General features: G+C 39.6%; 1 protein-coding gene across 1 annotated transcript; it reads right to left on the bottom strand.

Annotated features, from left to right (window-relative positions):
* Positions 1-2,065: 2,065 nt before the first annotated feature.
* On the bottom strand, positions 2,066-14,056 carry cdh17 (cadherin 17, LI cadherin (liver-intestine)). Its single transcript, XM_046045624.1, has 18 exons — positions 14,009-14,056; positions 13,344-13,439; positions 12,305-12,442; positions 12,057-12,192; positions 11,418-11,576; positions 10,874-11,026; positions 8,950-9,155; positions 8,704-8,835; positions 8,452-8,599; positions 7,036-7,245; positions 6,873-6,949; positions 6,588-6,776; positions 5,873-6,117; positions 4,381-4,511; positions 3,441-3,665; positions 3,218-3,328; positions 2,510-2,626; positions 2,066-2,375 (listed from the first exon to the last, which is right to left on the bottom strand). The coding sequence occupies exons 1-18, from the start codon at positions 14,054-14,056 to the stop codon at positions 2,290-2,292; spliced, it is 2,607 nt and encodes an 868-aa protein (XP_045901580.1). The 3' UTR covers positions 2,066-2,289.
* Between the last annotated feature and the right edge of the window lie 2,275 nt (positions 14,057-16,331).

The raw sequence follows: 16,331 nt of genomic DNA, 5'->3' as shown, positions 1-16,331 counted from the left end.
AATACAAGCCGGCATCAAATCATGTCATCATAATCTCTTAGCATTTCTGTATTAGGATATAAGGGTTCCACAGCGCAGTTTACAGGGTAAACATTTGGGACAAAAACAAAAGTGTGTTTGTGTGTGGTGATGGTGAGATCTGATATCCAGAGGCGGTTGGGTCATCCATCACACAGTTTACTCTCCCTGTCTTTCCTCCACCTCTTCTCTTCCGTCCCTCAACTTTTCACCAGCTCTCCAGGACTCTGCGTGTGTGTTGTTGTGGAAAGTGTTGCCGGGATACAGGCGAGGAGAAAGTGCAGACATAAACACTGGTGAGGCTCCATGGTGAGCCCACTCCTCTGCCTCTTGACACTGCTCTCCGTTTGGTTTTTGGAAGCTGCACACTCGATGACTCATCTCAAACACACACACACACACTTAAAAATGGCACATGGACTGGAAGGATACATGGTCGTGGCAGAACATGTGGCACCCACATTCAATTCTCACATGTGTGAGTGTGTCTTCTTTGTGTTTGCAGCCTCTTTGTGCTGCACAAAAGCCCACAATCATGCCATACTCCTTTCAGCACTGCTAACAATCTGCGGCCTGTCTAAAACATGACTCAGAGCATCACTCTCTCCAGCAGCACTGTGGCCTTGACAGACCGGCAGGGAGGGAGTAATGACTGTAAGTGCAGAGTAAGACATCTGAACAGAAGGCTACCCAAAGAAAGAGAGAGTGAAGAGGAAGTTGTGTGTATCTGGTGCTTGTGTCTCATGTCAGCAATTACCTGCAGCACCTATGCGTCTGCTCTGACGTGTCTCACACACACACACACACACACACACACACACACACACACACACACACACACAAATAATGATGATGTGAAAATCAAACTGGTTCCCAGTTTCTTTGTTTATTGGGAAACAGAGCATTGATTGCTCATTAAAAACCATTAAACCATTAAAAATTAATTATTGTTAATTATTACACAGACAGCACTGTGACTGTGTGGCATTCTGGGTTTATGTCGTTCCTTAACATTAAAGATATTTTCCAGCTGTCCGGCTATCTTCTTACTGCTGTTCCCCCAGATGCTAATAAAAAAAATGCACGCTGCAGAATTATTTCCTGGGTGTATACATGTATGTATATATGTATATAAATAACTCTAAATACCTGTATTGTTTTATTTTATTATTTTTTTATGCTACCCTATTCTAATATACATTTAATTATCTATAATGTTTGTAGCATGAAGGGACTACAAACTTTCACTCCATTGTACAACCTTGTGTTGTATAAGGATAAATAAACTACCTTGATCCTTGACCTTGATTCAAGCAAAAGAGAATAACAAAAACAAGCTCTCTGCCACAAAAAAATCCCAAAACTAAATTATGTGAGATGTTGAAACTGCTAATGAAACAACCTGAGTCTGGGAGTGAAATTTAAATAAATTACAGTAACAAGCTTTATAAATGCATGATTAGCATGGGGCCACCTGACAGTTTAATTAAGTATGCACTTATTAATCAAGCTCAACTCTCTTTTGTATATAAAATAAAATAAACTAAAGTAAATGTGTGTGTGTGTGTGTGTGTGTGTGTATGTGTATGTGTGTTCATCTGTCTTTGTGAGAATTAATTAAACTTTTAGACCTTGAGAGAGAGGTCATTATTGAAAGTTCAGTCCTCACCTCTGCTGTTGTGATAGTGAGGGTATAGCTATTTATTTTATTGGTTTATTTCAGAAAAGTGCCCTTTGATCAACATAAAAAAGACTGTAAATGAGCCAGAGTTAGCCTAGAGGTCTGTCCCTGAGCAGATGTTAACCCCTTAACACCATTTGTTGCGAATTCGCATCACACCCCTTCCTTTCAGACTGCAGCTGAGATAACGTATGAATTCCCCCAATGCCTGTTTGTGCATATTTGATATGTACCTAGGAACCTTTTGCAAGCACTGGTTTCTCATTTATGCCTGTTGTCGCTAATTTGCATCATACCTACGTCATACTTAAATTTATATCTTTTCTATGTTATGTAGACAAATTAACAATCTCCACATAATTTAGCATCAGCTTGAAAGCAAATGAAATCAAAAATAATAAATTTTCTTATATGATTGTAAATAAATTCAGGCGTCAAGGAGTTAAAAAGGTTTGGGGTAAAACTTGGTTTGAGGGTTCAGGTGCAGGCTAGGCGTAGACATGACCATTAAGGTCAGACAATTAATGCATTATGTCAGTGAGGGTCCTCACAAGTAAGAATAAATGTCAGTGTTTGTCTGTGTGTAGTCTCTACATCATGGCGTTTCTCTCTTCAGCCAAGGCTTTCTTCTTGTTCGCCTTCTCTATGGATTTGATCACTATGATGAAAAGAATAACTGCAACAAGAAGAAACAGCAGCGAACAAAGCGGAGTCAGCACCACCAACACAAAACTAACAACATTGGACTGTACAGTATATAATGGATACGTGGATCATGTGTGAGTTGGTTTTAAGAGATAACAGACTTACTGCAGAATCCTATAATGCCAGCCAGGATCCCGATGGTGGTTCCCAATCCATAACTCAAGTTACGTTCCTCTGGTGCCATGTAGCAGTAGCCCAGCACTGTGCAGTTACATACTCTCACTGGTACAGAGAGTAGAAAGCGACACATTTGCACATTAAACTTTTATCAGAGACAAGATAAGCAGTAAAGTGTCATCGTTTGACTTTAAAGGATGTGGCTGAGGTTAATCACTATTTTCAACAAATCCGATGAAAAGACACAAACCAACAGAAGTCCATCAACCACCAATCTCTTATCTTAGCCCCTGAAATTCTGCTGGCTTTTATTTTATTCACTTACATATGAAGAATGTTTTTGTCTAACATGTTACTTTTATTGCCCACTGACTTGTCTTTATGCTGTTTTATCACTCTTTGTCCTCACTGTGTGGGACAGCAGGAAAACCAACAGCTGTTAAGGGTTTTTCCTGCCAATAATATTATAATAAAATTAAATTGTAACCTCAAAACACTTACTGATTTCACTTCACGTTCTGTGTAACTAAATCACAAGCACATTTGTACTTACTGAAGATATAAATCTTTAAAATGATTTTTGCTGACAACAATGGAAGTCTACGGGACAGAGGGAAAAGCCTCTGTCCCATAGACCCTGGTTTGATTTTGGTCACCAGACGTACTCTTTAAACTTAACTTAAAGAATGAACTCACCCTGAAACGCCTGTGTGACTCCCATGCCTGCATTGTCTTTAATGTTAATGGGGAGCATGAAGGTTTTATCTTCAGTAGTTTTTTTCTTCAGGATCAGGTGAGCTGTTGTACCTGCATGACATACAGCAGGAAACAAGAAGAATGTAATGATGTGACAGTACAACTTTTCAGTTTTACACCATCATCTGATATATCACTTCAGTAGTACAGTATGTCAGCGTACCGTCAATGTTCTTGAGTTCCCAGTTGGGAGATTTCTTGCCGTTACTCAAGGTGAAAGTGAAGGGCTGGGAGAAGGGGAAACTGTCTCCATCTTCGGCCTTGATGATGACAGGTTCATTTTTTGCCACACAGATGAAGGCCTGGGACTCTGTCAGTTTGGGGACGTTGTCATTCACATCCAGCAGCCTCACAGACACGACACGCTCTGAAGACTTCTCCGGGTTCTCTTCAGAGGGATATCAGAGGGCATGAAAACGGTTCACTCATTCAACACTACTTTGTTATACTACTTTGTAAGTGGCAAACGATGATCATGTTTCAAAGCTCAAAGGTCATGAATACATTTAAGTTTTCATAACATAAACAAATAAAAACATTCCCATTAAAACACCCACATACAAACACTAAGAGCTGAAATCAACTTAAGCATCTTTTTTCAACACTCCTTTTCCATGCTTACACTCGTAGGGAGGGATTATCATCAATGGTAACAACACATTTTCAATTAGGGTTATTGGTTGCATTTGAAGCAGCACGTTTTACGTTTTTTTCTATCAAAGTTAGGATGTTAAAAAATATATCAGACAATGCAAAGCAATTTATTGATATTCCCAAAGTTATGGTCTTGAAATAAAATCCAGAGTCCCAATGTCCGAGATCGAGACAAGACCGTGTACTAATGCGGTCGAGTCCAAGACCAAGACCATCAAAAAGTGGTCTTAAGTCTTGAGTACTACTTAATGCTATTAAATAGCTATTTAATCCACTTCTGTACCAACTGTTCTATACAGTAATTATCTTTCTTTTTGCTTTTCAATGAAACAGCACAAAACTTAAAAAGCATTTTACCTGAGTATTAATTTAGAAACTGTGTGGCCTTTATAACAACTGAACAACACAAAAACACTCTAATAAGCTGTGATATGAGTCCATTATCTCACCCTTCTCAAATGCAGTGACGGTGACTTTGAAAGTCTCCAGGGTTTCTCTGTCCAGCTTATCTTTGGTCTTTATCTGTCCTGTGGCAGCATCGATCTCCAGCCAGCCCTGAGTGTCACCATCCAACTTAAAACTGCACAACACACAACAGCAATCACACGCAAGGACACACACACACACACACACACACACACACATACATAGCGACCAGATATTACAATCATCCATTAACTGAAGCCCAGGGGAAATAATAGAAGTCAAAACAAATCAATAGTCTGTTTTGTGTACACGTGATTAGTCCTAACCGAACTAACAGCCAGTAGGAAGCAGTAACGTTATAAACAGAGCCAATGCTGACCTAGTGGAACAATTCCTAACCTAGTAATGTGCTCCATGTGTGTTTGTGTTCAGGCTACTATCATACATTACATCTTGTTAGAGTCCAGCCATAGCATCAGTAGTGTCTCTGTCATGTTTCAGGAGTTTTGAAGTCTGTCTTTGGGTTTACAGCTTGCAGCCGTTTTGGTAGTTACTACTACCAAATTTCAACAAACACTTGAAATAATTATCTTAAGTGATGTATAACCAGTTAAAAATGGCACTTCCTGTGCTCTTCTTCTTCTATCCCCTTACAATTATCTTGTATTGATTGCACTTTTTTTGTTAACTCTTACTTCCTTCCCTAGGTATTTACCCCATTGATGTGATATGAACTATGAGCTCTTACTAGTATTTATTGCTGCTCTTAGTAGTATGTATTGTCAGTTGTAGATCTGTATTTGATGCTCTGTTGATGCTTGTATGTTGTTCCTCAAATGTAAGTCGCTTTGGATAAAAGCATCTGCCAAATGAGTAAATGTAAATGTAAAAATAATTAGCTAAAGTAATGGATAACCAGCTAAAAATAATTAGCTAAAATAAACGCTTGAAATATCATAACAAACATTTAGCTGACACTTTCATCCAAAGCGATTTATAATTGCTATTTATGTCAGAGGTCACACACCTCTGGAGCAAATAGTGTGTGTGTAGTGAGTGTCTTGCTCAGGGACACAATGGTGGATGGGTCACAGTGGCGGAGTGAACCCAGGTCTCTCACACCAAAGGCATGTGTCTTATCCATTGCGCCATCACCACTGCAGTTTTAGAAATAGGAATGCAAACTTTACAATTCAATTAAAAAATTATTATAACAATATCCACTTTTTGTAGTGTTACTTAACATTCACTTGAGTAAGCTCACAAGTTGACTGAAATGAACACTTCTATGGATGATATGAAGGGGTATCTGAGTTAATTTGAGTGGGATGTGGAGATAAATCAGAATCTACAATCTATGTTTACAGCAGCAGGCATAGCAGGATGTGGGATTGACTCATATTAAACTGCAGAGCCAATGTCCATCATTATGAAGGAACATCTCATCCATTAATGCGTTTTTGTTACCTTTTGGACAACTATGAGAACGCTGAGCGGCTATTTGTGTGTGTTTACCCGATCTCTTTTCCCTCTGGATCCTTTGCCTCCACCATGAGCAGGACAGATCCCTTGGTGATGTTTTCAGGCACAGTCACATCCAGGATGTCCATGCTGAACTCTGGAGCCTCGTCCACATCAGTGAGAGATACAGTGACAAAGGTTGTTGATTCACTGCCGTACTTAAGACCTTCCATCAGCGGCTCTGGGTTACGAGCATCAATCTGGAGCTTGCGGGTGGGAGAGGACTCAAAGTCCAGAGGCTGTTGGGAGACAAGCAGGCTGATTATAAAAAGGGTTCTGTCACATATTTTGGAGCTATATGTCGCTATGAAATACTATCTGCTCATTCAAGGCATTTTACATTTAAAGTCAAAATAAGCAGTGATGCCTACATCTTACCGGATGTTTGGACTGTTGGTCAGACATTTTTAAAGATGAAACCTTGGACTTTGGGAAATTATGATGGGAAATATTCTGACATTTTATAGACTAAACAATACATTTATTAAAAAAAGAAAATCAACTACACAATCAATGATGAAAACAAATTTTAGTTGCATGCTAGACAAGAGTATATCACACAAATACAAAACATACAACCATGGGAAGTTAATTGTGAACTTTTTAAGGTATAAGGAACCCTTCAGCGAACACAACTTAAGATCAAAGTCAGTGAGTTATATGAAATTATCTGTGTGTGTCTGTGTAGGAGAGAATGGAGATACCAGACCTGAACTATGACCAGATGACCAATGCCATTGCCGTCGGTTTCCACAGAAAAAACGTCATCGTCGTTGCCAGCGGAGATGCGGAACTCGATAAGGGAGCTGCCACTGTCTGGGTCATCAGCGTCTGTTGCTCTGATGGTCAATACTGTGTGACCCACAGGAGTGTCCTCTGCTAGAGAGTGATTGCCATACTGCACACACATACACAAACACACACACACATAGAAACATGAAGACAATCAGCCAAACATCATAAGAAATAAGACACAGGTGGTTCACACACTTACGTCATTCTTCTCAAACACAGGCATCTCATTGTTGACGTCAATGACCTTGATGACGACCTTGCATTCTGTGCTGAAAACTGTGAGACAAAAGCCAAAAACACTTGGAGTGAAAACTTGAGACTTCAGTTTACAGGTGCGCTACATCACACAGTATGTGTTCTACCTGGGTCGTTGACTCTGACATTGAGAGTATACACCTGCTGGACTTTTCGCTGCAGGGAGCGCAGAGCCTGAATTCTTCCAGAAGCAGCGTCAATGGTGAAGACGCTGGGTGTGGTGGGTGGATTCTGGGACAGGATGCTGTAAATCAGATGAGCATTCAGTGTGCCTTCTTCATCGTTGTCATGGGCCAACAGCTTTCCTATCAGGCTGCCTAGAACCACAAGAACCAGAACTTAAGAATAAAAGCTAAAGATAAACTTAAACATTTTCTTGAATTTAATGGGGTAAGTGAAGAGTAAATGCTACTGTAGATGACTACACTGCAGAATCAGAGGTGAGTACACACATGAGTGATTGTGCAAAATATCAACAATAGCAATATGTATAATTCTGAATAAGATACTATTAGCTTTTTATTTGAACATTTGATAGGATGATACACTACTTTTTTGCACTAATCAGGGGTGCAAACACAAATAAAGCTGGTATTGATTTTGTTCACTGTCTGTCCTTGTCAATAAGGTACATTATCCGTATTATATAATTTCTCTGATGTTTAACAGCAGCAGAATATCTTTGCTGCTGCAACTGAGTTTGATTTTTGTTGTTAAAAATCCCTAATTATACATTATACATTTACAAGTTACACAAATAAAATGTAAATCAGGATAGAAAATCAATTTTAAGGATTTTTAAAAAGAATGAATAATGGGGAAGGTGTAGGATAAATCCTTGTCTCTGTTTATTTCTCATCTGAGTTTACATGTGTTTAATGTGTTTATGTGATGACTTGAGAGCTGCTCTTAAATCTACTTACTAAGTACTGTACTAAAGTACACATTTAAGGTACTTTAACTTTACTTGAGTAATTCTATTATATGCTGCTATCAATTTCTACTTAACTACATTTTGAAGGGCAAATGTTTTTCTTGAAAATTACTTTTCACTCCACTGCATTTATCTGACATTTTAGTATTTAGTTACTTTGCAGATTCAAATTATAAATACAAAATATAATAAATTATGATGTATACTTATAGACTACACAGCAGTATATTTAAGTACTTACAATAAGCCCAACCTTTACCAGCCCAAGCCCAACATTAAAGTACACATTAAAGGTGGGGTATGTGATTCCAATCCAATACACATCTATTTTTCAAATTCAGCTAATATCTCCTCACGGTCCGCTAGCTGTTCATTCTGTGTGTGCGGTGAAAAGATGCTTGTGCACAGCCCTGCTCTATAAATGGGAAAAAAACAAAGTTGACAGTATCGCTGTCTGGAGCCGGTGTGCTGAGTCGTCCTCTCTGCATGTTAGCAGCATCTGCAACAACAGTTTGCTACCAACAACTTAGATAACATTAGTTACATTACTTGCTGTATAGGTTTTGTAATAATCACACACACGTCTTACCTACTGGCTCATCCTCCTGCACCTCAAAAATACTCTCCTCATTTTCACACACTGGTTTGTTGTCATTCACGTCCTCCACCAAGACTTGAATCTCCATGGGTGGATCCACCTGTTTGCCATTGTTATCCGCCATCACCACCAGGATGTACTGAAACACAGAGTGGAAGGTGAAGCACTATCCCTAAAAGTAAGTTGTTATTTCTACATGAGATACGAGAGATTAACTAAGCAAACTTCACATGTGTCCGGTACCATGTCCTTGTCTTCTCTGTCCAGCTCCTCCGTCAGATGTATTTCTCCATCTTCTGTGATCTGGAAGGGGAATTTCAGCTCTCGCTCTTTCTGCACTAAAGTGTAGACAGCATCAGGATCATTAGACTGGACCTGGATTGAAAAGGTTACAGAGTAGGATGGTCAGTAGGTATAGTGAGCGTTTGTACTTTAACGTGTCTGCATTTGTGAGATTTGTGCAGAGCTGGTATATGCATCGCACCACACCTTCGCGATGACCATAGGGTAAGTTTCCTTTAAGTTCTCTTTAATGGTTATCGGCCCGGGATTGACCCACAGGTTTTGCTGCACAACAATGTGCACTCTGGCGTGTCCACTCAGCGCGGTTTCTGACGCTCCTCCCAGGTCCTGCACGCGCACAGTCAGGGTGAAGTCTGGGTCCTCCAGGGGGTTCACATTCCTCCTCCTCATTTCTGACACCACAGAGGAAGATGAAAGTTGCAATTAGAGCCATTGTACAGGCAACTAAAAGAATAAGTTCTGGGGGTTGAACATCACAAAAACATCTCAGTAGATCTCTAATTTTGGAAAGCTGAGTCACATGGACACAATCTTGGCAGTTTAAAGACTCTCCCTGGCTGAACTCATCAACTCAACACCAAATAAATCAAACAACCAGCACTAATCGCTGACAGTTGTTACAGTCTGTGTTTATGTACATTGACGGCAATCATCACCGTCAGTCTGTGTCTTCACACACCCTAGCTTTTACGCACCACAAATGCCTCGACAGGATCACTCGCTGCCTTTAAAATTTTAGAAACAAGTGTCAAAATTAACAAAAGTATGTGTGTGTAGTTGTGTGCCACAGGTCACACAATGGTTTGGTGGTGCTCAACTCAGAAGATTTTATCATTTCATTATCATGATTATCTTTTCTTGTGAAATTCTTAACAGGTTTCTCTTCCAAAAAAAAACTGAAAATGTCAAATCAATGTTTCTTGATTTGTTCACCATTCTGTATATGCAGCCTGTGGCAGATTTCCTCTTGGCTGCTCTATTACGTTTTTGATTGACATTAGTTATTAATTGTAAATTTATAATTTGTAAATTATAAATTGTAAAATGTCAGAAAATAGTGAAAAAGGCCCTTAACAGATTCCCAGAGCCCAAAGTGATGTCTTGTATCATCCAACCAGCTGTCCAAAGAAAGTCAGAAGAAGACGTTCAAATGTACTCGCAATCTGAGAGACAGACTGGTTCATTCTGACACTAGAAAACCACCTTACACTGACACCTGGCGGCTTAATCGTCCTACAGATTTTTTCCGCTGTGCCCACTGTGAACAATGTTCTAACTTGCCAGACACCAAATCCTTCACACATCGATGTACTGGTAAAAACAATACACCATAAACTGCAGCAAGACACATGTTGACTACTTGCTGAAGTGTCCCTGTGGTCTGGTTTGTGTTGTACAAACTAAAAGAGATTTTTAAGGAATAGGAGACCTCAAATGTTTCAGCCAGCATGGTTAAAGAGTGTGTTTGTGTGGGAGATAGGGGTGGGGGAAAAAATCGATACAGCATAGTATCACAATACTTTCTGTGGCAATATTGTATTGATACAAGGACGTCGAGTATCGATCTTTCATTATATAAATTGTACATGAGAATTTTACTTTTTGGTATTATAATAATTGTGACGGAAAAGCAAGAGCACGCTCCCTATCCCGGATTTGAACCCCGCTCTACAGGATACCAACCACACAACTTCACCGCAACACTAAAGAACTAGGTCCATTGGTTTGGCAGCAACAGCGCATTCTCAACCGTAGTGACGGTGGTCCGTTGCAATAATAAAATCAATTGCTTTTTGAGTCCACGAGAACCAGAGTAGATTTGAAATCCTGACAACCAATTTGCCAATGATAACTGTTCACCTATTCTATACATGACTACATATGTGTTTGATTTATGTCTTTGTCCATTATGACTCTAATGAGGACAGTAGTGTTGAAACCTTGGTCCATTTACACCATTAAAGGCAGCAAATCAGTCAGTCTCTTGTTTCTCTTAGACAATATCCACATTTGTGAAGATGGAATTTGTAATTTTTTGCTCAACTTTAACTAATTGATTAATAGATGACTAATCACTGCAGGTCTACGCTCGACACATCTGGAGCCAAACCTGCTCTTTCCACACAGGTGAAGAAGGGGTTTTCTTCATAGGGGACCTGCTGCATTGAACAGTAATCATTAAACTTTGTCTTCAGAGCGTCAATGCTCCGATCTTCTCCTCTGCCATACTGGATGCCTTCTCTGGCCTTTAGCGCATGTTGCCCTGTGAAGAACACACATACATTGAATATTGTTCAGTATGATTCCACACATTACAAACATGTTTTCGTACAGATAAGCAGAAGGACATCTCTGCTCTCACATGGTGAGATGAGGTGAGAAATGTGATAAAACCTTCTCTCACAGATGTAAACAAGTATCTTCAAACAGACTCATTCACATGCTCACACACACTCAGAGTAATCTGTGATCAACATCACGCGACACATTTAGGCAATCTGCCATCCAATCAGCTTTAATCTCGAGCACACAAGATGAGCTGTGTAATCTGGATTTACAGTGGCACTATACTGCCAGATTACAGGCAGAGATGGACAGATTACAGATTTTCCCACGGACAGTGCACCTAGTTCTGCGTGTGTGTGTGTTATTACCTTCTTCTGTGGTGGATATCACTCCAGTGTTAGGGTCGATCTGGAACAGGATGACATTGTGTTTGTTGGGGATCTGGCTGACAATGCTGTAACTCAGATGAGCGTTGGGAGTCTGTGGGTCGTCGTGATCCATTGCAAACACGCGGGTAAATGGGACTCCTGGAACAACAGACAAAATTGATGGTAACATCTTAAATAGGGGAGATGTTGGCCCGAGTGTTTAAAAACTGAGTCATAACACATAGAAATACTGCTTAATGCATTTGCATTCCAGGAATCCTTTAAAGGGGAGTCTTAAAGAACCACAATGGTGTTTTCAGATGCTTTAGCCTATGAACTACACATTTGTTGTACTTTATTTTAACACCAAGCACGCCAAGCTAGTAAACTTGGATTTATACAATGCAGGATTTAAAGCTAGAGCAGAAGCATTTATTTTAGAAGCATTTCTTGTTATATTTGTTGAAATTCTCTTTACATCCTGACAGCAATCAATAAATCAAATGCTCTGACACAAAAATGAACCTGGTAGCCGTGGATGTCACAAGACTGTAATGAGCCCACCTACCTACCTGCCAACTTGTATACATTTTTATCTATGCCACTGTTAGTTTTAACAGTTTTCTTTTATACACACACCTGCTGGATTGTTTTCTCTAACCACAGCTGTGTAGTCACTCTCGTTGAAGTATGGAGCGTTGTTGTTGATGTCCACCACGTGTATGATCAACTCAATTGGGCCCTCAACAACTTCATTATCTTCCAAAGCCTCCACCTGGATACAGTCACACAAACAGAAGCATATATAAATACAGAAGTATATAAATACATTTAGTGCTACTACAATGCAGAAGTACAAATGCTTGCATGAGAAAGGATCAACTTACCATGAGCATGTAATGGTCATTTCTAGACCAGTCCAGAGGCTTCTCCAGGTACAGCCACCCGTCCTTTGAAATCTTAATGTCTGTCATACCTTCCCCACTCAGCCTGAAATTATTAACACCTGGATGGGTCACCTGAAACTATGGAGAGGACGATGAGGAGGTAAGAAGACAAATTAAGAGACTTAATTAGAAAATAAGAAAACTGTTTTCCAAGATTAATTTATAGCTTTCTGAGAATTAATTTGATCAAACGGAAACTAAACAGTTTTATCTCTAATGTTCTGCACATGATACAGAGTTTTTACAAGAAGATGTATGTAGTTCTTGGCAGTGGAAGAAAAAGTACTGAAAAAGTTAAAAAAGTACCAGTACGACAATACAGAAATTATTCACTACAAGTAAAGTCATGCATTTAAACTTACTTAAATGAAATAAAGAAATAGTACAAAATGTACTTAACGCATCAAAAATAAAAATACTCATTCTGCAAAAATGTCCCCCATGACTGATATATTATGATACGTTACATTATTAGATTGTTGATATTAATGCATCAATGTGTAAGTAGCATTTTACCATTGTAGCTGGGCCAGGTGCAGCTAGTTTTACCTAATTTATATACCATTAGTGAGTTTAGTTCAAACTAAACACAAAAGGAATTCAGAAAAGGATAAACTAAATAAACAAGACCAGTGGTTTGCAACCTAAGGGCTGCCCCCTAAAAGAGTCACATGAGAGATCTGAGGTCATGAGATTATTAATGGGAGAGGAAATTTTCAAGATCAAAGTGTCCTGCATTTTAACAGCATCTGTTTTTAATGTAAATCTGAAAAGTAACTTGTAACTACAGCTATCAGAATGATGTAGTGCGGCATTAGTTGTAGCATAAATGGAAATAAGTACAAGTACCTCTAAATACATTTACTTAAGTACTGTATTTACAGTACTTAGGTAAATGTATTCAGTTCCTGTATTTAAATACAGTACTTAAGTAAATGTATTTAGATCCTTTCCACCACTGCTGGCATGTGTGTAATACCTGATGCATGGGATATGGCACAGGTGTCCCCTCTGGCACATCCAGATCCGTGTTCTTAAATAGGCCTTTCTTTTCCTCCAGATTCCTTCCAACAGTCTATCAGAGCACAGAAACAGAGGTCAAGGGTCATTGAATATAGTACAGGTTGAAATATGCAATATTTTACCTCTTTACACTCACGCCCACATTTGCCCTTTTCACTTTAGCTCTATACTGTAGCTGAACTTAGTCAGACATTGTGGGCCATTTTTTACAGCCCGGTTATTTATTGAACCAAAACGACATGACTAGTGGGGGATTTCTCATATCCCACTGCCGGAGAGGAGAGCAAAGTCAAAGTACAGTCGAAGGACTAATGATCAGTTAGCAACACTTTCTTTTGGTCTTTTAAATAAATTATCAAAGGTGTTCTCACACAAATTTCTTTGCAGCCTTACAGATATAGTTAACAACATTTTCTTTGTACAGGATGCTCAAAATGCCACAAAGAAGTCGGCACGCATGCACTTCCCATTCACCCAAACAGTCCCATAAATTGTACATCAATAAAATCTGAGCATTATTCCACACCGACTGCTTCAGAGACCTTTTAACAAGTTCATGTATTTGAGTATCTGCTATGAATATGAATTGAAGGGCAGCATTTGGCAGTGCTATGTACTCACAATGCTGAACAGGAGTGGGAGCAACAACAGATGCACCATGGGTGTCATGATCACAGTCTGGGAAGGAAGAGGAAGAGGAGGAGGAAGAGGAGGAGGAGGAGGAGGAGGAGGAGGAGGTTGAGATCAGGGGGATGGGAGTTAGAAAAAGGAGAAAGCAGGAGGTTGAGGAGGCAGAGAGGTGACATGAAGAGGAGGATTTAAATTACATTAAAATTTTCACAAACATTCACTGTGCTGTGCTGTAAAATCCACATCACATGTGTAGAAATAATCAAAACTGATGTGGATAATTGTTACTGATTCCATCTAGAAACAATTAAACATTGTGCCTCAGTACGTAACTTTGAGTTAACCTTGAGTACCCAAACATGTATGCTATCTCTCCCTGCTTCATAGAACTGAATGGGATCTAAAAGTTCTTACATGTGTGGCTCCACCTACACAAGTGAACCACCCACCACAGCGTCCAGAAGAGAAACCAATACTCAGAGCTTACATGCAATGCTAGACTTGGGTGACTTTTTTTTAAGCCAGATTTTTTCACAGTGGGTGTTAATATGACCCAGGTACCGAAAGGTCAAAGTGTGCAATCCCAGGGATTTTACCACAGTCTACAATAACACAACAGCCTTGATTGTGCACTTGAATGTATGAGTGGTTTCAGAGAAGGTTAAAGTCAGCCTCCACCAAAAAGTGAAGGTGACATTGTGTCGTGCCTAATGACCTTTTTTAAGCACAGCACACATTTAATGTCACCACCCTGCTACACTCCTTGTTAACAGAAGGCACATTAACTTTAAGTTTCCTGAATTTTTTACCTACCTATTATTAGTATTTCTGTCTCCATGTTGACCACTACCTCTGCTGACTGGGATAGTTTAACTAACAAACCATTGTGGCTTTAACAATTTACAGACATCCACTTCTGACTGACTTCCAGTGAGGAACGTAATTTAACGAAGATTGAAAGTGGCACAACTGTATGACACAATGATTTAGGTGTCAGGTGGACCTCTCTTTCTCTTTCTCTCGTAGATGACCTAAAGTCAGTATAAATTTCAGCCATTTTGATACTAAATCTAGTGTCCTGTAGAGGTAATATCCCCCCAAAGCCAGGCACTAGCAACAACCTAAAAATCCATGGAGAAGGAGAGGTTGGGTTGTCAGATATGCACCTGACACTAAGGCCTTGCCAAAGTCAAATCAAGATCACAGCACTTCTGCAACATACTAAAAGCATCCGACGCATCAGACACAGCCTGTTAAAACCAACAGTGGCAGTCCAGTTTGTGGTCTCTTCACACCATCTAAAAATCTACTCCAAGAACTCAAAATTTCCAAAACTTGGCGACAGGAGTGTGTGGAGACTTACCTTGCTGGAGAGACTGAGCGAGTCACTTCTTAGACTTGAGAGTGATCTGAGCAGCCCCATCCTGTCAAACGTTAACCAAAGTGCTAACCAGCTATGTTTTATTGGATGTAATGATTGTCTAATCACCTTGCCCTCATGCTGAGCTAGCCAATGGGGAAGTAGCTGACAGGAGAGGAGACAAGAAGAACAGAACAATGATACGTACAGTACAGTAAAAGACAAATCCATTATCACTTAATATTAGGCTCTGGTTTAATGTAAATCCTCAAATGCGTATAGTTTGAGTCCCATTAGCAGGTTACAGTTGCTTAAACAAAGCAGCTGAAGGAATCTCACAGCATTAATCAAGATGTATACTTTGTACTGCATGTTTGAATTGTGAACACAACAAGAGAAAAGTTTGAACCAAAATAGAAAAGTTAGAACAAAAAGAGTATAATAAGAGAGGAAATTTCTGTAAACCTCTGTGATTCAGCATTTAAGTTTCTAATTTCCCTTCAGACTTTGACCTACACACCTTTTCTCTGTTTCCTGTTAGATTTTCCATTAGTGGCAGCACCTGATAAGGGGCTGTGTGTAGACAATAGGACTTAGATTACACTGACAATCCATTGCATCATAAGAATGCAAAGCTATGGGGTCATCTGGGTTTTTCAGCAGGTCACATCTCATGAAAGGGAAAATTCGGTACATTTTATGCGGATGTCCAATCAGTGTTGATGGTAAATGCAGTACAGTGAAGCAATAAATTACTCAACACTATATTGACATAGAAAGCAGAGTTCACCATGTAGTTCTTCCTGTATCCGGCACCGACATTGGACGTGAAAGTGACGTAGTTAGAGGCAAGGAAGAACTGCTTCAGCTTGGATTTCTAGCTTCTGCCTCTGGGTAGGCAGCATGCTCTAGATGCCGCTCTTTTCACTTGTATTGGAAACTAGCTTCGTTTTC

This window comes from Micropterus dolomieu, linkage group LG03 (assembly GCF_021292245.1).
Source record: "Micropterus dolomieu isolate WLL.071019.BEF.003 ecotype Adirondacks linkage group LG03, ASM2129224v1, whole genome shotgun sequence".
NCBI lineage: Eukaryota > Metazoa > Chordata > Actinopteri > Centrarchiformes > Centrarchidae > Micropterus > Micropterus dolomieu.
Note: the sequence above shows the minus strand (reverse complement) of the source record. Positions and strands in the feature narration are given on the sequence as shown.

Excerpts from the sequence above, each read along its gene's own strand:
- cdh17 (XM_046045624.1), bottom strand. The coding sequence starts at position 14,056 with ATGACACCCATGGTGCATCTGTTGTTGCTCCCACTCCTGTTCAGCATT. Across the intron at positions 11,027-11,417 it reads GATATCCACCACAGAAGAAG|GGCAACATGCGCTAAAGGCC; the intron begins GTAATAACACAC and ends TGTTCTTCACAG. Across the intron at positions 3,666-4,380 it reads CGTCACTGCATTTGAGAAGG|AGAACCCGGAGAAGTCTTCA; the intron begins GTGAGATAATGG and ends ATCCCTCTGAAG.